This window comes from Bos indicus, chromosome 15 (assembly GCF_029378745.1).
Source record: "Bos indicus isolate NIAB-ARS_2022 breed Sahiwal x Tharparkar chromosome 15, NIAB-ARS_B.indTharparkar_mat_pri_1.0, whole genome shotgun sequence".
NCBI classification, from domain to species: domain Eukaryota; kingdom Metazoa; phylum Chordata; class Mammalia; order Artiodactyla; family Bovidae; genus Bos; species Bos indicus.
The window spans coordinates 44,522,512-44,545,795 of NC_091774.1; the positions used below are offsets into that span (position 1 = coordinate 44,522,512).

Consider the following 23,284-nt stretch of genomic DNA (forward strand, 5'->3'; position numbering starts at 1 on the left):
TTAATGAAGAGGTCTGAGACATGTCAGTTCAAGGAGCAGGGCATCAGAAGTTTTGCTATTTATTCAACATTATAATTTTTCTGTGTGACTTAGTGAATTTGTGAGATTTTATTACTAAAATATGTAAGAGTCTTCAATTTTTTAAACTGTTTATAACACCAAAACTTCATCATTTAATATTAGGGCAATACAGTTTCTTCAGCGAGACCAACCAATGTGTTAGAAATGATGAAAGAATGGAAAAATAACCCAGAAAGTGATGAGGAAAGCACAACAGACCAAAGAGACAGCAGGTCTGGACAAGAGGAGTCGAAAGTTTACCAACCCAGCCGAAATGTCCCTGATGTCAGTAACTCTTCAGATGAAGAGGAAGGAAAACAGGTAGGAAGAACCAACAAAACATGTAGGAAAAACAATTGTTTCATTTCTCCAAACTGTGAAATACCTTCACAACACTTGGAACATTTTTGCAACTCTTTTTTTGTTGTTGGATTGTAATGGTTTGTAACAAAAGAGACCTGCACGATAAAGAAAGTAAAGCTTGAAACTAGCATGATTTAGTGATGTGGCCTAGATGCTTATTTTAAGATCCGTGATTATATAGGGGAGGGGTCTGCAAACTTTTCCTATAACAAATAGTGAATATTTTAGGCTTTGTAGGCCATAATAGTCTCTGTCACAACTTCTCAACGCTGATGTTGTAGCATGAACACAGGCATAGACAACAAATGAGTGTTCCAGCGAAACTTTACAGAGACAGGTGGTGTGCCAGAGTTGGCTAATGGGTCACAATGAATTATGTATGTATTTTACCAGGCTATACAATTTGGAATGGGTTTATGTATTACTTCAAAAATTACTATTACATTAGTTAGTCATTTCCAATTTTATGATACCTAAAATTGTTTTATAGGCTTATTACTTTACTTTATTAGATATAGTTTTATTCTTTTTGGTGAATAAAATCTAGTAACATTTGGTTAATTCTAGATTGCATTCTACCAACTCAATATCCTGACAATTTACCCACATCCTCTTTTCTCTTGTTTCTGTGTTTGAGGAAAATTTTCTGTGTGTTTGTTCTCATTCTCATCTTGAAGTCTAATCAGCATGTTTGAGCTCTTCTTTAATGATGGAACATCTTGCCACCGGGGGCCAGATTTACGACCGGGCACCCCACTTCTTATGAGGAGTTGCTGCTTTTCAGTTCTCTGAGACCTAGAGACGGGCAGAGTGGAGAGAGGGCCTGGAGGGTAAATCCTGACCCACAGTCAGGAAGGTACAGCATGGCTGCCTGTACCTGTCCTGCCACGAATTCTGTCAGAAACTTGAGGAAAGAGGCCCAGTAGAGTGATCTGGTTGATTTTTATTTACTCATTGGGAATTTCTTCATCTAGTTGATAGCAAATGTCTAGATAATAGGCTTAACATTTAATTATTTAGACATTTTGAAATAGCCATATTTTTATGTAATGTAAACATAAGGTTACTGAATCCCTTTCACCCTCTCCCGTCTGTCAACAACTCCTGCAGTGCTTAGCAGCTGTGTGTATTTGGTATTCTTGTTAAAAATAATATCCTAAAAACCCATGTTTGCATTTCCTCATTGAACATAATTTGAAAAATTTCTTGTTAGCTGACTTGGAATTTTATACATACATACATGTGCACACACATACATAAACATACTCACACATATATACATACACACGTACACTCACACACTCTCATATGCATACATTACGTATTACACATGTGCATCAACAATATACTCACACATGGTAGTGATGTTTTAGTTGCTAAGTCATGTCTGACTCTTGTGACCCCATGGAACCACCAAGCTCCGTTGTCCATGGGATACCCCAACCAAGATTACTGGAGTGGGTTGCCTTTTCCTTCTCCAGAGGATCTTCCTGACCCAGGGATCAAACCCAGGTCTCTTGCAGACAGTCTCCTGTATTGCAGATGGATTCTTTACCAACTGAGCCACCAGGGAAGCTTGTATATGTGTATATATCTACATATATGCATGTATACAAGTGTGTGTATATATATATATATATATATGTATATACACACACACTCACATATATACAAACACAAATCCATACATACACATGCATACACACATTATCTTTTGTAGTCTTAGATTATATCAATGTTCACTGAATCTGAACATAAAATATCCTTGTAAACCAAATGTTTGGTTGTCTTCCATCTCCTTTTTCATTGCTCTGTCACGGCTCTGCCCTCCTCCTACGCTCTCTTTGAGTCAGAGTAGAGGGATAACACTTGCCGTAATGTTCTCAATGTGGTGTTCTCAGCTACTTCCAATTAGGCAACAGAAGGACTGGAATTTGAGGTGCTTATGGATGCTAGAACTAGACTCAGTGGATTGAAAATTTAAGAATATACATTTCTACTTATCATCAAGAACTTTTCCACAATCAGAGCTCACCTGCAGTAGCACAGGCGGGACTGTGGATAGTAAACCTCACCTTTCAGCCATTGAAAGCATTCATGCAGACTCTGGAAAACTACTTGTTATAAATGCTGTGGAGAAGGCAATGGCACCCCACTCCAGTACTCTTGCCTGGAAAATCCCATGGATGGAGGAGTCTGGTAGGCTCCAGTCCATGGGGTCGCTGAGTTGGGCACGACTGAGTGACTTCACTTTCACTTTTCACTTTCATGCGTTGGAGAAGGAAATGACAACCCACTCCAGTATTCTTGCCTGGAGAATCCCAGGGACAGAGGAGCCTAGTGGGCTGCCCTCTTGGGTCGCACAGAATCGGACACGACTGAGGCAACTTAGCAGCAGCAGCAGCATAAATGCTGTGCCAGGAATTTCTACATAAATGGGTAGGAGTCTGCCCCGGATGTTCTTTAAGGACTTTCCTGTACTTAGGTTTTGGCTGTGACATCTTGGGAGGAATACCTTACACCTTATTTGGGAATTTTTCTGAAGAGTGTTACCCCTTAAAAGAAAGTCTTCTCTTGTATATTAAGTTTTTTCATGGATTTTTATGAATAAATATGCACTTTGTTAATTACATTGAAGTTGAGTTTAAGAAATTACTTCTTTTCCCCCCCAAATCTTCATTAACAGCAAATAGTAGAGTATAAGATCTAAAGTGATAACTGAAAATAGCATTGGCCGTTTAGTATTGAGTCCATGCAGGATTCATATAGTAACTAATATCCTTAAGAGTGAAACTTTAATTTTATTAAAAAGCATTCTAATAATATTGAAATATTTCCCATGGGAAAAATTCATTTGTTAAAGTTAGATTATATGGATAATTTGATATGATAAATATTTATACTTACTATAAAGAGATGTATATGATTCTTTTTCCATTAAAATATTTGAAATTTGGCTCTACTGTAAATGCAGATTGCCACAGATCCTTCTTTCCATTGTATCACTGTTTTCTCTTCTGGAGAATCTGATAAATCCATTTAGAGCTCCTGATTTTGTAATTCTCACAAATGAGAGTAATCACACTTTTTAGATAAGTGGCAAAGTACTTGGAAAACTAGCAGAAAAAGTGAGGAATTATTTAAAAACAAAAACAAAAACACTTGAACTAAGCACCTTCCTCTTTCTCTGGGTAACTCTTCCTTAGTTCCAAATGCCCCGGGCATTATGGAAAAATACAGTGTGTGTCTCCTCATTGTTCATGTTTGGGTGAAGATATTATACTTTACCATCTCAAACTTATTTTCAAATAGTTGGCATTTGGCAATGTCCATTTTTTAATTTTCATTTTCAACCTTTAGTTTGTTTTTGGTAGGTGTATTTTTTTGAAGATAGAAATGTTCTCTCTTATATATCTTGTATTTTACAGTCTGAGTACATCTAGGAAGTGTTTTGTGTTATTGGGAACCCTCTAAATTCCCCACAATGGGTTCTTAATCTACTCTATCAGGCAGACCCAAGAGTCTTAACTCCTATAGCAGCATTGACTCATCTTCAAATGAGACACTTGGCAGACTATTGCTTATTGCAGGAACACGCCTTTTTGCATTCAGTCCTTAGTGATTTCTGATAAGCAGTACACTACTTTCATTGTTCATTAAGCTCAAAACACAATCGAAGAGAAATGAAGGTCTGTAATTAAAATGCACAGCCCCACAACCATAGAGGGAGTGACTAGCAACTCTGCATGTAACAAAAGTATATTTGCATTATAGAGTTCTCGCTTAATAAAGAAGAAACTTCTTAGCTGTTAATTGGTTTATTGAACACAGTCTTGAATATACTTATTTAGTGAAAACAGAAAATTTTTGTGATCATTTTTCTTGACTGAAAACATGGACTTTATAAAATCAAGGAAATGGTACATGTATCAGATTTTTTTTTAATCCAGTCTAGAAAATAGAAAGGCAAGGTATTTTAGCAACTTTGAAAGGTTATTTTGAGCAATGCAATGTGTTCATTAGCAGTTCTTCAAAGACAAAGAATATTTGAATTTAAACAGATTGAAATTAAACAGTTGAACTTTGTGTTATATTGACCTGTTGCTGTGAGGAAAAAGTCAAGTTTTCTTAGTATTTTAGTAGTGTAGGATAAAAATTTCTGTTCTTACAGATTAAATCTTAGTTCCCTGAACCCCTGTGAATCATGTACAAGTTTTGTGGTGCTTCCATGTTTGGGCACACTTTTGTACTCCATTGCTGAAGCACTGTAATCTGGCGTGTGTGCCAAAGCATCCCATTTACAGTGTCCTACTGGTTAAAGCACAGGCTCTAGATCTGGGCTGCCTGGATTCAAATCCTGGCTTCACCACTTACAAGCTTTAGGACCTTGGGCAAGTCTCTTGGCCTCTGTTTCCTCATATCTAACATGGGAATAATAATGACATCAACCAAGGGGTAAATGAAATCATGCATATAATACTCTTGACATATGGTAAGCGTGCATAAATGTTAGCTATTATTAATTTTATTATTATTTTGCTAAAGAGCGTGCATGGCTTCCATGTGGCTCAGATGGTAAAGAATCTGCCTGCAATGCAGGAGACCTAGGTTTGATCCTAGGTTGAGAAGATCCCCTGGAGAAGATAATGGCAACCCACTCCAGTATTCTTGTCTGGAGAATCCCATGGACTGACAGGCTGCAGTCCATGGGGTCTTAAAGAGCTGGACGTGACTGAGAGACTGACACTCTCACTTCACTTTAAAGAGCTTGCATAGAATATTGCTAAAATCGCCTGTTCTTTCTTGTTTGCTTTAAGGCTCCTTTGGGCAGAGGTGTGGGCCTAAACTAATGAACAAACTAAGAAATATCATTTTCAAAGGTGATCAGGTGATGCTTCCAGCCTCACTTGCCCTCTCAGTTTGGCAAGATCCCTAAGGTACTGTGGTAGATTGGATTGTTTTTCCCAATTATTTAAAACCTCTCTGTAAGGAATATGTACATTCCTACCCTTTTCTCCCTGTTAGAGTAGATGGGTATTTTCTCATCTCACTAATGTTGGTCTTGGCTATATTACTGACTTTAGCAAACAGAATGTTGAGTTGTGATATAAGCAGAGACCATAAAAGTGTTTGCATGATTTAGCTTGCTCTTATTTCAGCCACTGCCATGAGAAGAACATGACTACAGAAGCCACAGTTCTTGGAATTATGAAGGTCTGTGGAACAGACTTGGAACTCGGTACAAAACCTGAAGTCCAGCCTAGCACCACCAAGTGAAAATTAATGTTCATTGTTTTAACATACTGAGACTTTTCTAGTTCTTTGTTATGTAGTTGTATAGAAAAGAGTTAACATAGCAAGCCTAAGCTGCTAGCCTTGAAAAGGCCTGCTTTCAAGGTTGGCCCTTGGCTGGCTTTTGGGAACTTAGATTTTGGGACAGCTACTATTAACTGATAAGAATGATTAATTGTGCCTAAACCTTACAAACAATACAGTTAATGCTGATCACGTGCTTTCCCTCTGGAAGTCTGGGATTTTGGTAGGTGCTAGGCAGAGAATGCCCCCATGGCCAGCTCACAATAAAAACGCTGGGTGTTGAGTCTCTGAGCTTCCTTGGTTGGCAGCCTTTCACATGTGTTGTCACAACTTGTTGCTGGGGTAATTAAGTGCATCCTGTGTGACTCCTGGGAGAGGACTCTTAGAAGCTTGAACATAGTTTCCCCTGGACTTCTCCTCAAGGGTCTTTCACTTCCTAATGGTGCTCTGCATCCTTTCACTGTAATAATCATAGCAATGAGTAAGCTCTATGCTGGTTTTGGGGTCTTCATAGTGAAGCATAGGACCTAGAGACCTCCCAAACACAGTAGCATAGCTGTAGCAATAGCTGACTAATACAGGTACAAATAATTAATTGTGCTAACATGAATTTTGGCCTGTTGTTCTTTGATCTAATGCTGCCAGCAAAGCCACTTGCTAGTTTGGATTCATAGGCTTCCATAAACAACAAGGCTTTTGTCCCTACTTCTCTTCCCATTAGAATCTCCTATGTAAGGCTTGGGTTTCACCACGGATTTAGCCAGACATCCATGATTGAAGGGACATATTAGTGAATCTTTTCAAATCATTTCCCTGCTCTCCCAAACCTGGCTTTTGCTCAGCTCCTCTTAGAGATTATAACTGTTAGTATATGCTATGTATATTTTTCCCAATGGAGAACCAACCCATTGGGTTGGGTTGTAAAAACACTGCTTCAATTTCAAATGTATTCATTTGGATCCATTCATCTCTTATCCTACCTTTGTGCTATAATTGTCTCATGTATTACATACATGTAATTATCAACCCTACAAAACAGTGTTTTAACTTTTGCTTTGAATAGTCTTATTTCCAAGAAATTAAAAAGAAAATTGTCTTTTATATTTACCCACACACTTACCATTTCTGATGATCTTCTTTCCTTTAAGAAAAGCTGTGCTTCCATCTAATATTGTTTCTCTTCAACCTGATGAACTTCCTTTGCATTTCTTGTATTGAATGTCTGCTCTCAGTTTTCTTTTATCTAAAGATGTCTTTATTTTGTCTTAATTTTTGAAGGACATTTTCTCTGTTTACAGAGTTCTGGTTTGACAGGTAATTTTGGTCCACACTTTAAAGATGTTATTCTTCTGCCTTCTGGCGTCGGATTCTCTGATAAGAAGTCACTGGTAATTTGAAGTGTTCTTTTCCTGTATGTAATGTGTCGCTTTTCTCTGAATGTTTTCAGGATTCTCTCTTTATCTTTGGTTTTCAGCAGTTTGACAGTCATATTGCTTAGACATGTTCTTCACATTTATCTTGCTTGGGATTTGCTGAACTTCTTGGATCTGTATTTCTGTCTTTTGCTAAGTTTGGGAAATTTTGTAATCACTTTCTTTTTTCTGATACTCTTAATTGCTCATATGTTAGTTAGAGCATTTGATATTGTTCAGTAAGCCTCCAAGGCTGTGTTCATTTTTCTCAATCTGTTCTTTTTTTTTTTTTTTTAATAAATATATTGTCACGTTTTATTGGCAATTTTTATTTATTTATTTTTTATTTTTAAACTTTACAAAATTGTATTAGTTTTGCCAAATATCAAAATTGGATGCACTCTATTGATCTATCTTCAGGTTTTCTCTTTTCTCAGTTGTGTCCATTTTCCTGTTAAATCTGTCTGGTTTGATACTTAATTTCAGATACCATATTTTGTCCTAAAATTCTTATTTGGGTATTTTTTATTATTATTTCTGTTTTTCTATGGAGACCTATTTTATTTATCATATAATTTTTCACTTTACATCATTGATAATAGTAATGATAATCACTTGTTTGCTAATTCCAATATTTGGGTTCATCTCAGAATCTGTCTCTATTGATTATTGTTTCTGTTAAGTAATTTTGGATTGTATCCTGGACATTGGAAATGTTGTGTTGTATTAACTCTGAATTCAACTGTGTTCCTTCAAAAAGTGTTGACATTTCTGTTTTAGCAGGTAATTAGTTGATTGGATAAAAACTGAAAATTGTTTCTTAGCAGTTCAAATCTTAGGTTGGTTCATTTATCTTAGGTGAGTGGAATATAAGATTCTCTTTCTCTGGCTATCTGCTTTAGGAATTCCCTCACTACTCTTTGGCGTCTGTGGTTGCTTTGAATGCTGCCCATTAGTTCTTTAGATCAGAGAGAGAAAATTGTGAAAGCATCTGGAGTAGAGGGAGGAGGCACATTGCCATCAAAGGAGCAATTTTGACATATCAACAGAAACAATACAAGCGAGAAAATAATGGAACATTGTTAAACTGCTAAGTGGAAAATAATATAAAACAAGAAACCTGTCAACTTGGAATTCTATATCTGGTGATATTTTCCTTCAAAGATAAATGTAAAATTTTAAAAAGTTTTCAACTGTGTAAAAGATGAGAACATTTTTACCAGCGTATCTTACTATGAAAAGTGAAAGTGTTAGTTGCTCGGTTGTGTCTCACACTTTGCAATCCCACGAACTGCAACAGGCCAGGCTTCCCTGTCCTTCACTGTTTTCTGGAGTTTGCTCAAACTCATGTCCATTGAGTCGGTGATGCTATCCAACCATCTCGTCCTCTGTCATCCCTATCTCCTCCTGCCCTCAATCTTTCCTGGAATCAGGGTCTTTTCCTGTGAGTTGGTTCTTTGCATCAGGTGGCCAGAGTATTGGAGCTTTAGCTTCAGCATCAGTACTTCTAATGAATATTCAGGGTTGATTTCCTTTGGGATTGACTGGTTTGATCTCTTTGCTGTCCAAGGGACTCTTAAGAGTCTTCTCTAACACCACAATTCGAAAACATCAGTTCTTTGGCACTCAGCCTTCTTTATGGTCCAGCTCTCACATCCATACATGACTACTGAAAAAACCATGGCTTTGACTAGACGGACCTTTGTCAGCAAAATGATATCTCTACTTTTTAATAGGCTGTCTAGGTTGGTCATAGCTTTTCTTCCAAGGAGCAAGCATTTTTTAATTTCATGGTTGCAGCCACCATCTGCAGTGATTTTGGAGCCCAAGAAAATAGTCTGTCACTGTTTCCATTGTTTCCCCATCTATTTGCCATGAAGTGATGGGACTGGGTGCCATGATCTTAGTTTTTTGAATGCTGAGTTTTAAGCTAGCTTTTTCACTCTCCTCTTTCATGTTCATCAAGAGGCTCTTTAGTTCCTCTTTGCTTTCTACTATTAGTGTTATGTCATCTGCATATCTAGGTTATTGATATTTCTTCTGGAAGTCTCAATTCTAGCTTGTGCTTCATCTAGCCCAGCATTTTGCATGATGTACTCTGCATAGAAGTTAAAAAAGCAGGGTGACAATATACAGCCTTGACACACTTCTTTCCTAATTTTAAGCCAGGCTGTTGTTCCATGTCTGGTTCTAACTGTTGCTTCTTGATCTGCATACAAGTTTCTCAGGAAATAGGTAAGATAGTCTGGTATTCCCGTCTCTTTAAAAATTTTCCACAGTTTGTTGTGATCCACACAGTCAAAGGCTTTAGTGTAGTCAATGAAGAAGTAGATGTTTTTCTGGAATTCCTTTGCTTTTTCTATGATCCATCAGATGTTGGCAATTTGATCTCTGGTTCCTCTGTCTTTTCTAAATCCAGCTTGTACATCTGGAAATTCCTGGTTCACATACTACTGAGGCCTTGCTTGAAGGATTTTGAGCATTACCTTGCTAGCATGTGAAATGAGCTCAGTTGTACTGTAGTTTGAACATTCTTTAGCATTGCTCTTCTTTGGGATTGGAATGAAAACTCACCTTTTCCAGTCCTGTGGCCACTGCTGAGTTTTCACCTTTGCTGGCATACGGAGTAGAGCATTTAACAGCATCATCTTTTAGGATTTGACATAGCTCAGCTAGAATTCCATCACCTCCACTAGCTTTGCTATTTACGTGAGTAGCCTTATATAAGAAATATATTGACACACATTTGGAATTCAATTTCTCTTCTTCCCTTTGCTTTTCTTTCCCTTCCTTCTTCCTTTTGAAAAGCACAGGAATGTGAGAGATAGTAAAAGTATAGCTGAAAATGTATATCAAAATATTCTGTCACTTGGACCTTGAGCAGGCCTATAATTTGAATGTGTGACTCTAGAAATGGTTGCTATGGTGATAAACCACTTTACTTAAATAGCATGTATTTTACTCAAAATTCAGTGAAATGGTAACAGTTTCTAGTAATCGTGTACTGGTATTAACTTCAAGGATATGCCTAGAGCTTACAGGTTTTGCATGTATTATAACCAGATGAGTTTATCAGGTTAAAGTTATGCCAGTGAATAATGAAATACGTGCACTTAGCCCAGTTTTCTTGTTATGTATGTCACTTTGCACACATGGAGCCCCCTTTTCAAGTTTAATAATATGATCTGGAGAAATCGGGCCCTTGGTGCTGGATTACTGAAAAATGGAACTTGGGTGGGGGGAACCATATAAGGTTATCTTATCCATCATTCTACCTCGAGTAGGAATGACTGTTCTTCAGCAGTCCTGAACAGTGAGAGTTCACCAAAGATGAGGAACAATTGAAATGCTGCTTAGATGAGCTCCTGTTGTAACCATCCTGACTGTAGCACTCGAGACGCTGTCTAGCTCCACAGTGCTAGACAGCATATTTCCTCTTATTCATTACGAATTTAGATTGAATAACTCTTATAAAGAAACTTCCATCCATTATCACATCAATAGCCTGTATGTAAACCTTCTCTGATCCCTTTGTATCTATTCAGACTGGTTGCAGAATTTCAGGTGTGAATTCTTCATGATAACTAAGGATAGAAGAATTTTTTCTTTGATTTCTAAGATACTTTCTGATGATAGCCAGGTTCTTTTGGTCACTGTGCAGTGGTATGGCACACTAGTATCTTTAGAGCAGTTTGCAATGAATTTTAGATCCTCTCTTGGAGAACAATCTATAGTGCTTTTTAGATGTTCTTTTGGACTAATAATTATGACCAACAATCTAATAATGATCATTTAGATAGACTCTTTCCCCCTAGAAATGAATATGGAGATTCCTCTCTCATCTTTCTCCCCCTTTGTACAATCTTATGGGAGCTCATCACCTTCTATGCACCTTTCATGACCTGGAAGATCTTAGTAACTTCTGGCCTTGGCTATAGAAATTTCACTTTCCATTTCTCTGTTCTATTATTTACAAAACGTACAAAACTATAAAATTGCATCAGTTACAGCATAGATTCCTGAAGAATCCCATCAACTATGAGAGAAGAAAAAGAGAAACTTAAATTTTAGATAACCTATAACCTACAAAAGAAACCTTCAAAAAATTCTAGAGAAAAGCATGGAAGTTGGAATTTGCCCTGGTTATTTATATTCCAAGGAGATGAGAGGCTTGGCTTGTGGTGAAGAAATCTATAGCTTGGCCTGAAGAGCACCATGTGGACCAGCTTGCATCATGTTTTTGTTAGCATCAGAGAACAGTTTCAGTGAAGGGATGTTTAAGAAGGAAGGCTCAGTCTTTAGGAAAGCTCTAATGATTCTGATTCCTAAACAATGGCATCCTAAATTTAATGTAACTTCAGATTAGCAAAGAGAAATGGTAAAGTACATACACACATTACATTTTACAAGGTACACACAAACCACACAAAAGCTTTTAAGCATTTGCAATAAATATTTGCATAAAGGTAATAGATTTGCATTGATGTTACCAGGGAGTAAAGAATAAACAAACATTGTGATTTGTTTCCATGTAGCCAGTTTCAGGCTGATTTTGAAGCTCAGTTAAAATATGGTTGAATAAAAATATTTTCAAATAATGCTACCAACAAGGGATTAACTTCCAAAATATACAAACAGCTCATACAGCTTAATATCCAAAAATCAAAGAACCTAATCAAAAAGTAGACATTTCTCCAAAGAAGACATATAGATGACCAAAGTCACATGAAAAGATACTCAGTATCACTAATTGTTAGAGAAATGCAAATTAAAGCTACAAAAACACACTAGTCAGATGGCCATCATTTAAAAATCTACAAATAATAAATGCTGGAGACAATGTGGATAAAAAAGGAACCTTCCCAGTTTGTGGGACTGTAAATTGGTGTAGCCACTATGGAGGTTTCTTAAAAAACTAGAGTTACCATATGATCCTGCAATCCCACTCCTGGGCATATTTGCGGAGAAAACAGTAATTAAAAAAGATACATGCACCCTTTGTTCATAACAGCATGATTTAAAATAGCCAACACATGGAAGCAACCTAAACGTCCATCAGCAGATGAATGAATAAATAAGATGTGGCATATATATATATATGTATATAATGGAATATTACTCAGCTATAAAAAATGAAATAATACCATTTGTAGCAATATGGATGAACCTAGAGATTATCATATTAAATGAAGTAAATCAGAGAAAGACAAATATCATAATATAATATTTTTTTATATGTGGAATCTACAAAATGATACAGATGGACTTATTTACAAAACACAAATAAACTCACAGTCATAGAAAACAAACTTGGGGTTACCAAAGGGGATACCAGGAGCAGGGGAAGAGATAAATTAGGAGGTTTTGATTAATATATTCATACTAATAGGTAAGCAAAAAGTACCTATTGTATAGTACTGGAAACTGTTCTCAATATCTTATAGTAACCTATAAAGGAAAAGAATCTGAAAAAGAATATATATAGAACTGAATCACTTTGCTGTATATGTGAAACTAACCTAGCATTGTAAATTAACTATTGTTTAATTGCTAATTTGTGTCTGACTCTGTTTGTGACCCCATGGACTGCAGCCCACCAGGCTCCTCTGTCCATGGGATTTCCCAGGCAAGAATACTGGAGTGGCTTGCCAGTTCCTTCTCCAGAGGATCTTCCTGACCCAGGGATCGAACCCACATCTCCTCTATTGCAAGCAGTTCTTTACCACTGAGCCACCAGGGAAGCCCAAATTAACTACACTTCAATTAAAAAACCAAGCAAAACAAAAACATAAAAATAGGGTCATAATAACCCCAAATTATGGTTGACTGTATTAGTTTTCATCAGTTTTTGATACCAAATTGAAAAAGAAATAAGAAAGTAGGTACTCATAATGTTTCTGTAAGTGTATATGTTGGTACAACTACAACAGAAGGCAATATGATTATGTCTCTTAAAATTACAAATCCATACAACTTTTGACCCAGAAGTTCTACTTCTAAAATATATATCCTGTAGATATCCTTACATGTGCACAATGATGCAAGTGCCAGATTATTCAGAGAAGCATTCTTTTTACCAGTTAAGATTAGAAACAACCTGAATGTCCATTAGCAAGAAGCTGGCTAAATACACTATGGTGCATTCAAACATGAGGACACCGCATGTGCTGAAAGAAGAGTGAGCACTCTTTTATGTATTGACATGGAATGATGTTCAAGACTATTGTTAGTTTAAAAATATCGAGGTTTAAAGACTGTCTACAGTGGGCTACCCATTTGTTTTAAAGAGTGAGAAGAAAGTACATTGATATACAGATTAGATTAAACCATATAAAATCTCCTTTATTAAGCTGTTTTGACTGAAAAAATAATGACCAATTCCATTTGGTTCCACCTAATACTTGCTTGAAGTTCCATAAAATTTCTTTGGGAATGTGCACTGTAAATTGACAGTTATTCATTGTCTCCAGTGGGAGGCAGAGCTGAGTTAACTGGGGAGCAAGGAGGAGATTTTGAATGCTATGGATATTAAATCATGGGAATGTACCACCTTTTAAAAAAATAATTTACTAAAATTATATATAAGTAAAATAGATAAAGGTGGCTGAGTAATATCATTTTCTCATCTTGCTCTAAATGAAATTGAGACATACCATGTTCCTACCCTGAAGCAACCAAACATTTTGGTTTACTTTCCTTTTTCCTTCCACTTTGCCAGGAAATTCTGGGAATTATCTTAAGATATCTTATCCAAAGAAACCAGAACCTCTAGTGTTTCTGAAAAAAAAAAAAGAGAGAGACAATATTTATATCACTAATCCTGCCCATGGAGGCTGTTTCTGAGTATTTCTTCCTGATGACTTCAGCTTCTGAGTCTACTTTAATGACTCGAGTACATTAACAAATGGAAAATGAAGAAGGATGAAAATGTTAAACCAGATATGAGTATGAACACATTAAAGGGAAAATGACTGTCTCTATTTCTGTTCTGTAGATTATTAGTTGCAGTGGACACATTGAAAAGCATTTCTTCAACTACTTAGATGATAACTCAAGAGGTGGAAATGTCAAAAAGAGGTTAAACTCAGACTCGCCTTTTAAAAGGATTTGTATGTCCAAGTGACTTAAAATTTTATGAATTTAAATGCCCAAGCTAGGGACCAGTTCTGTATTTTTTAAACAAAGCAACTTTTCTTCAGCCTGTCCCTAGAACATCATGGGTGTTATACTCTTAGCCTGTTCCCAAGCGTAAGGAGTTTTCAAGGAGAAGACACAACCTGTATTACTGAACGCTGCTGCTGCTGCTAAGTCGCTTCAGTCGTGTCCGACTCTGTGCGACCCCATAGACGGCAGCCCACCAGGCTCCCCCATCCCTGGGATTCTCCAGGCAAGAACACTGGAGTGGGTTGCCATTTCCTTCTCCAAGGCATGAAAGTGGAAAGTGAAAGTGAAGTCGCTCAGTCGTGTCCGACTCTTAGCGACCCCATGGACTTCAGCCCACCAGGCTCCTCCGTCCATGGGATTTTCCAGGCAAGAGTACTGGAGTGGGTGCCATTGCCTTCTCTGTGAGAGATTACACAGAGAAGTAATCCAGAAATTTTCTTGAGAAAATGAATCTAAACAGAAAAGGACCTTTTTACATGTCCAAATTTATACAAATTACTTTTTCAATGTGCAAAAATTACCAACTTAAGGATTAACATGTACTATTATTAAAGTCATACATGAGTGATGGTCTGAAGAGGCACATATTTAAGGGCTGTCTGCAACAAGCAAACATCTGGTAAAGTTTCTCTTTCTTGAAATATAGGTACCAAAAATCTGTAAGCGACCTGAGGTTTTGCTGCAGCCCTGGGAGGTCACTTATTCACTGGACAAATATATATGAAGTGCCTACAACCATGTATAGAACATGGTCACTTGTGTCATAAGAGTGATTAAAAAAAACAAAATCTAACAACACATACACAGGAGGTTTATTTGTTTTGTGTTATGTGTAACCTTTTCACATTCTTTGAAAATTGTTAACCTGATTATTAACTCTTATGTATAATTTCAGTTAGCCAGAGTATTAAGGTTACAAGCCTTTTCCAGATCATTCTATGTACATAAGCGGTTGCTGCATCTGTACCCCTGTGTCTCGTCCCCCATTCTGCTTGTGTAGGTCTCCTGAGACATCTGCTCTAAGAACTCTATGCCCAACTTCTTTTAATGAGAAGTGATCACTTTTAAAATGCGTCGAAGGTGAAAATGGACTTTGCTTCCCTTACGACAGCAGGATTAGAGACCATTTCCTCTACTGTGGGGTGAAGTGACCTGAGAAAACACAATTGCCTATTAAAATTCTTTTACTTGTTTCGTGCTTTAAAGCTCACCAAGCACTTCCATGGCCACCACAGTAGTTCATTCTCATCATAAGCCCATGTGGTAAATGTGCAAATATCATTTTCCTCATTTAAGTGTGAGGTGTCAAGACTCCAAGAAGTCTTCATTCCTGCACAAGTGGTGTGACTGAGGTTAGAAGCCAGGCCCTGGAATCAAGGCAGAAGAGGGTGAACATGTGAGGCGTGGGCCACACGCAGCAACCTCATACCAAGTTAGGGTAGTCACGACGCGCCGGTCACGGAAGGCTCGTCTAGAAGTCTGTAAAGAGGAGTGACTTCCCTGTTTGAATGGTATCAGATGGACTTCCCTGTATGAATGGTACCAGGTATCTACTTCCATTTTGTAGGGCAGTAGATTTGAAGTTGTGCCCGTAGTTTGTTTTACCCCAAACACTAAAGAATTCAGTGTTCTTGAAGGAGCTACTGGAGCTGTCTTTGGCATTTAATGACAGTTTCACAATGTGATTAGGTTGTACCTCATATCTGAAGAGAGCTCAGCCTGTACATCCTGGGCAACTTTGTAGCCCCTGCTTCTTTGAACTGATGTATATTGCTTTGTGTCTGAACATTAATCCAGGCCTTTTCTTTTATTTCTAGCCCACTGCTTATGAAAAGACTCCTGTGCCCAGTAAGAAGGAAAATATAGACAACTTTGACACGAGTTTTACAAGTTCTGTAGGTAGCAGACTCCCTCCAGTTGAGCTCAAGGGAGAAGTAGAGAAACCACCTGTGATGTCAAGCCAAGGAACAGCAGCCAAAGGCACTGCTAAATCCATTGCCCTGCCTAGACCCAAAAAGAAGCCCTAACAATGCTGTAGTGCAGAAACAGAGCTGCTCTTTCTAGCACTAAGAATGAAGGGGCAGGAGGGGAAAGGACAGTACTGTGCTGAGCTTTTAGCCTTTTAGCTGCACTGAGCCCTGCCAAGTGTTTGTACCCGTTTAGAATTGAAGCTCCTCAACTCCAAAGCAGCGTGGTATTGAAGGACGGACACCAACAGACTTGATGGCAAGTGTGGCTGAAATCAACTCAAGGTGTTTTCAAGAGTTGTTTAGAGGAGGGGATCCCCTCAAAGCAAAGCTGTGGGCACACTTGCCCAGTTTTACTTAAGATTCGTACGTTTAGGCACAATTATTTTTAGGGGAAACTGAGAGTGAAATATGGTAGTAGAGGCTCCAAATGATTATGTGCACTTTGCACTAGGATATTTGTTAGGAAATTACTAATAAACTTGCCATAGGCAAAACAGCAGAAGTGCTTCAGCCATTCACGTGTGTCCTTGTGATTTTAGATTGCTGTAGATTGTTTAAGACAGCTTATTTTAAATGTAGAAAAATAGATTTTGTAACTATTTGCCATTAACTTGCTGCTAAATTCCCAGTGTATTGATTTAATCAATAAAAAACCAGATGTTACCGTGCACGTTAATTTTATATTAATAAGAGGTAACTATAATCAGGTCCTCTAGGCCCTGAAAAGCATATTTTGAGCTTGATCTGCTGCTGCAAAGGTAAGCACACATCTTTGAGGAAGGTCATGAGGCAGGACATGGGGGGAGGTACGTGATTTCTCTTAGTATTAAGGCCTCTCTGTGCGTGCTCTGTCGTTCAGTCATATCCAACTCTTTGCAACCCTACGGAGCATAGTCTGCCAGGCTCCTCTGTCCATGGGACTCTCCAGGCAAGAATACTGGAGTGGGTTGCCATGCCCTCCTCCAGGGGATCTTCCCAACCCAGGGATCAAACCCACGTCTCCTGTGTCTCCTTGCATTGCAGGCAGATCCTTTGCACCTGGACAAATAGTTTTGCTATTCTAGGTCACACTGGGTGAAGAGATGCTTCCGTTGGCCTCACAAACTCTCAGGAAGAAATTTGTATCTGCTTTTCCCGTTATAAAGTAGTAATCTACACGTCACTCCAGGCCCTCGTGAGATTGTCCTCTGGGCCTCCAAAATGCCCCACACCTAGCCAGCTAAGCAGGTACTAATTGCATAGAAATTCCCCCAGTGACTGAAGATAGTAGACGTGCTTCTTGCAATTAATTGGAAGACACAGCTGGGGCTCCAAATGGGTCAAAGATAACACTGATGTGTGTCACTCCTGGCTAAGGAGTTCAGCCAGTGTTTTCTCAGCGCTTTCAATATGCTTTCCCGGAGGGAATCTGCTAGCCAAAACATGGCTAGTGTACATGGTCTACACTTTATTTTAAAACTGGCATTGGAGACTTCCCTGGTGGTCCAGTAGTCAAGAATCTGCCTACTAAGGCAGGAGACAGGTTCCGTCCTGGTTCAGGAAGATCCCACATGCCACGGGGCAACAAAGCTTGAGTGTCAGGACTACTGACCCCATATGCTCTAGAGCCCAAGAGCCCGCTTGTGGGCCTATGCACCACAACTGCGGAACCCCCCAAGCCCTAGAGCCTGTGCTCCACAGCAAGAGAGGCCACTGCAATGAGAAGCCCACTCAGCACAACAGAGTAGCCCCCGCTCGCCACACCTGGAGAGAGCCTGCGCACAGCAACAAAGACCCAGCACAGCCAAAGATTAAATAAATAAATAATAACTTTTTAACAATTAAAAAACCTGAAGTTGAAGCTTCTACAAGGTTTCTCCTTCCTGATTATTACTTCCAGTCCTACCAGGAGCCTAAACCCTTTCTCTGGGATTAGTGAGCTATCTTTGAACAGCATGTCCTGTTCACCTGTGGAGAAACCAGCCTCAGCTATGTGGAGATCCCCCCTTCCCAGAGGAGCCCCCAGAGGCAGAGGTGAGGTGGCTGGTCTTCTGGCAGAAAAGTCAACCGGGACTTTTCCGAGGTGGCTGTCGTTCTGCCAACCTCCTGGGCTAAAAAATGGAACACTCTATGTTCCAAATGCTCTTATTTTCATGGCGACACCTTCTTCTGTGTCATGCATTGGAGAACTCTGTTGTTAGAATGAATAGCATCCAAATTTCTATCCATATTTCTCTTTAGTCTTAGTAATTCTGCTCAGTAAATTTGAGTAAAGGTCCAGAACCATGCACTAAGTAAAAGGTGAAATGATTTTATAACCTTCCAGTGTGTCCCTTGGAGAAGGCAAGGGCACCCCACTCCAGTACTCTTGCCTGGAAAATCCCATGGATGGAGGAGCCTGGTAGGCTGCAGTCCATGGGGTCGCTAGGAGTCGGACACAACTGTGCGACTTCACTTTCACTTTTAACTTTCATGCATTGGAGCAGGAAATGGCAACCCACTCCAGTGTTCTTGCCTGGAGAATCCCAGGGACGGGGGAGCCTGGTGGGCTGTCGTCTCTGGGGTCGCACGACTGAAGCGACTTAGCAGCAGCAGCAGCAGCAGTGTGTCCCTGGTAGCTCAGCTGGTAAAGAATCCACCTGCAATGCAGGAGACCCTGGTTCAATTCCTGGGTCAGGAAAATCCCTGGAGAAGGGTATGGCAACCCACTCCAGTATTCTTGCCTGGAGAATCCTCATGGACAGAGGAGCCTGGTGGGCTATAGTCCACTGGGTCACAAAGAGTCAGGCACAACTGAGCTACCGAGCAAAGTGCTTCTATACCTTTCCCCAGCCTAGCACCAGGCCAGACCAACTGTCCTTCTACATACGATGCATTCTATTAGTTCTCCTCTGCCCAGATCTTCATTTTGAAGGGAACTTAGCTCATTCCTCTTAAGGGGAATTTTCAAATTATTTTTGTCATTTATTTTTATGTAACACACTTGGGCCAGACCATGTCTGTGTTTTGTTTTCCAACTGCTTACCTCTTTAATATCTGGGGATCTGTGGCCTCGGTTTCTCCATCTGCTTTCATAGCTGTGAAAATAGTCACTCTTCTGTTTCGGAGGCATTTTCAGTGGTGATAGGCCTATTCCAAGACATTGATAATCACTCTGACACCTCCTGTGCACCACAGCATGGACGCGTGGGCTTCATTACAACCCACAGGGACATACTCTGCCCAGGACAGTGCAGAGCAGGTGTGATTTCCAAGGAATGCAAATGCCAATCAGCACTCTGACTTGAATGACAGACAAGTCAAGACATGAGAAATATGATAAAAAATAAATGCAGGCTGGGGGCCTGGGGAGGAGTTCGGCAGAGGAGAACAAGATGATGTCAGAGAGGGACTTAGAAAAGAAAGGAAAATGGGTTGGGATCAGGGGAGCAAAAAAGAGAACAAAGTGCAATTAATAAAGAATACTGACTAGATAACAACACGTGGATCTGCCAGACCCAGAAGCAGGAGTCAGAGGATGGAAGTGCTCGTAGGGTCGTTAACGTGGTCCTTGTTCTAGGCCGGTCTGCAGTAGGACCAGCCCCTCTCGTGGCCTGAACACCAGCACACTAAGATGAGGACACAGACTGAAGAAACAAAGACCTTGGGGAGACTGAAGCTGAGAGAGGCTCTGGTTGTAAGAGGTGGCCGCAGAATGGTCCTTACATTTTGAATAGGAGTGCTCTGTGGTGTTGGGGGGTGGGGAGGAGAAAAAATACAAAACATTTTGTGCTTATCACTGAAATGCTTTGTTTAAATAATTCTATTTGACTCCAAAATGTAAGTTCCAGGTTAGAAAGATCAAAAGCAGTCAGTCTTGAAAATGAAGCTTTTTAAATTCCAGTGCTGCTGTTGGAATAGAGAATAAAAGGCTTTGTTCAAACATGCATTCCCAGCAGTGAGCAGAGCTTTGAAATTGGTCAGGGAAGTTGTGTTCCGTAATGGCTGCGCTTGCCTGGAGACCAAAGAGCTGTGGACTCTGGGAAATGACTCTGGGCTGGATATTTTCCATCTGCCCCTTCAGAACCACTCTGCCCTCCGCACCCAAAAGAGGTGATCTTTCAGGATTGCATTAATAGGTTCTCTTGGCATCTGGGTTCATTGGGATTCTGTCAGTGGGGAATACCAGCAACCACCCAGGGTGGCAGAGCAACCCTGATTCTCCTGGTGCTGGGCTGCTGGGAAATCTCTGTGTTCTCCTTCTATAGACTTCAGCTGCTGCCAACGGTACCCCTTAGCTGCTCCCAAGGTCCTGCCCCTTCAAGCCAAGACCAGGGCTACTGTCCATGGGTCTGTGTCTTCTTTTATGGGTTTCCCTAAACTCAGTACCTTTGGCAAGTAGTCTCTTTGTTAGAGTCTCAACTACCCCATTTGAGTATGTACCATCTCTCTCTTCCTGGGACCCATGGTGATCCAGACCCTTGTCAGTTCTGCATGATTCTGACCTGGGGCAGCTTTGTCTGTGGTTGCCAAGTGAAGACTGGAAAGTGTAAATGTGTTCTTCCTGAAACTGATGCCCTTGGGTGGTCACTGGGGCTTGAGGGGGTTGGTGGCAGGAGAGAGGATCCTGGCATTGGAACCTGGACCCGGTGAGATAAATCTAACATTGCCCAGCTGGATCTGAGATTGTGTGGACCCAGAAGGTCCCACACCATGGCCTCTGGGAGTCAACAAGAAAGAAATGCTTGATTTGTAACAGTTGAGAGGACCCACAGCCTGGGATGGGAGCCACCCTCGCCATCTCCTGACTGTGGACTCAGGGCTCAGCAGAGTCTTGAAGCACAGGAAGCCTAAAAGACAAGAGGCTGTTTGTTTCATCTCTGCAAGCACTAAAATCACTTTACAAAGCATTTTAGAGTAAAATTTTCACTCTTCGGAGGTCTCACATAGTTCAGTTTTACTCTTCAGGGTCCGGTATTTTCTGAGTGAGCAGGCTTAGGACTGATGGTGATTTCTGCTCAGTACATGGCTCACTTAATTCTCATTGGTGAGCCAATTTGCTTTGCTTTTGTTCTTCAAAGGAAGGCCATATTCAGTGTCTGGCTCGCTTTTTTGGTGGCTGCCTCCCTCGGTTGCTGGTATAATAAGCTCTCCCTGTTCTCTCTCTCTCTGTTCCCTAAATTATCCAGAGCAGCCCTCAGCTGGAGCTGCAGGGATTCCCACCACTGCCCCGGTGGCCTCACTTCAAGCAGCAACACACGAGGGGCAGTGGAACATTGAGAAGATGATTAGGGCCACTGCAGTGTCACCACTGGCTATCTTAGAGCCTTCCCCACTTAGCTGCCCGGTTCCACCCCAGACATCCTCAAGGGATGCAGTGAACTCAGGGTAAAGACCTCAGAGGACCTTCTCTCCAAAAGGACAGACCTCCCAGAGGACAGGTCCATGGATGCAGTGTGTACTCTTCCCCCCAGTACGAACTTCTCCTAAGTGGACTCTGCAGAATCTCCAGACCAGACATAGCCTTGGCATGGACACAGAGGTGACATCAATCTCCCTGCACCTGGGGGACCTAGACAGTCTTTGACGCTCTCACCCATGGTAGGCTCTGCAGACAAGGTCCTGACATCACGCTGTTGTTTAGGAAAGACTCTTCTCATCAGCACAGAAAGATGCCTCCATCCTCAGGGCAACTGCACAGTCCCAGGAGTCAGCATTTCCAGTCTGACCCAGGGGCCTGCAGGTAGAGGATGAGCAGCTGACACCCTCACTGGCCCCTGAAGAGGAAGTTCTCGTGGAGAGGTGGCAGCCAGTATTTCCTGGGCTAGACATTGGTTCACGCTGGGTTTACTAGGGATCAGAGTCCTCTTGTTGGCTGGACTTTGAGCTGTATTAGTGGAAGGGATCTCTGTCTCTTAACTGAAGCTTCTCTTCAGGTTATGATGTAATAGCAGCAACATCTACAGAGCATTTGCCACATGCCAGACCATCCAGAGCCCTTTACAGGTATTCTTTTAATCCTTATGACAGCTCCTGAAGTTGGCTTTTTTTATCTCTAAAGAGAAATAAATTAAGGCACAGAGAGGTTAAGAAATGTTCGTGGTCACACAGCTATGAAGTAGCAGAACCAATATTTGAACCCAGGCAGTAGGTTCAGATGGTAAAGAATCCGCCTGCAATGTGGGAGACCTGGGTTCGATCCCTGGGTTGGGAAGATCCCCTGGAGAAGGGAACGGCAACCCACTCCAGTATTCTGGCCTGGGGAATCCCCAAGGACAGAGGCGCCTGGTGGACTACAGTCCATGGGGTCACAAAGAGTCAGACACGACTGAACAAGTAAGCACAGCACAGCACAGCAGGCTCACATGTATCTCGAGGCATTTTGCGTTCAGACCTGAGCCTCCTGGAAGCTTCCATCTGAGTTCCAAAAGGCCAAGTGACTCCTGAACTCTGTCTTCCGGCAAAAGTCGAGGTAATTTGGGTATGTTTGGGCCTTGAGGTCTCAGAACAGAAACAGATTATTTTGCAAGCTAATAAATTTGAGCAGGACCCACCTAGCCACACCCAGGGAGCACTGCATTCTGCAGGACTTTGCATAATATCTATAATGAGTTCTGAATGCTCTAACTGGTCATTGTCAGGAGCAGTCTTTAGAAGCCTTTGAATATATTTTTGACAGAAGAGAGAAGGGGGGCTCCATTGCCTCCAGAGGAATTCACAGAAGCCATCCAGTCTGTGCAAACGTGATAGATTGATGCTTACAGGAGCCAAGTGCTGTAATTCCCATCACAGGGCAGTGGGGGCTAAGAATCACTATTATGTTTCGATTTCCCATATTTCTTCATCAGGTAGTGTGTGTAGCTGTGCAGCTGAAAATACAGAGTTCAGAAGTCAGCTGCTGGACCATTTCTCCACCCTGCCTAGCTCCTGTATCTTTAGCATTTGCCATCACTTACCCCTTTAAGGTAATGTGAGGTGGAATAATGATTTTGCTTGTCATACCAACAGCTTCCTGGTTCAAGGAGCACAGGCTGTTTCTGA

The 23,284-nt window shown here is 40.5% G+C and overlaps 1 protein-coding gene across 7 annotated transcripts in view; it reads left to right on the forward strand.

Moving 5' to 3' along the window:
* STK33 (serine/threonine kinase 33) overlaps nt 1–23,284 on the forward strand; it is a 208,289-nt gene that overhangs the window by 178,150 nt on the left and 6,855 nt on the right. For 5 of the 7 annotated variants that reach the window (XM_019975807.2, XM_019975806.2, XM_070803713.1 and 2 more), the window contains 2 exons: nt 184–381; nt 16,133–16,961. In XM_019975807.2, the coding sequence (XP_019831366.2) occupies nt 184–381; nt 16,133–16,342 (408 nt within the window). In that variant the 3' untranslated portion in view covers nt 16,343–16,961. Of the gene's footprint in view, nt 1–183; nt 382–16,132; nt 16,962–23,284 lie in introns of those variants that run through there. The other 2 variants (XM_070803714.1, XM_019975810.2) reach the window with 2 other exon arrangements.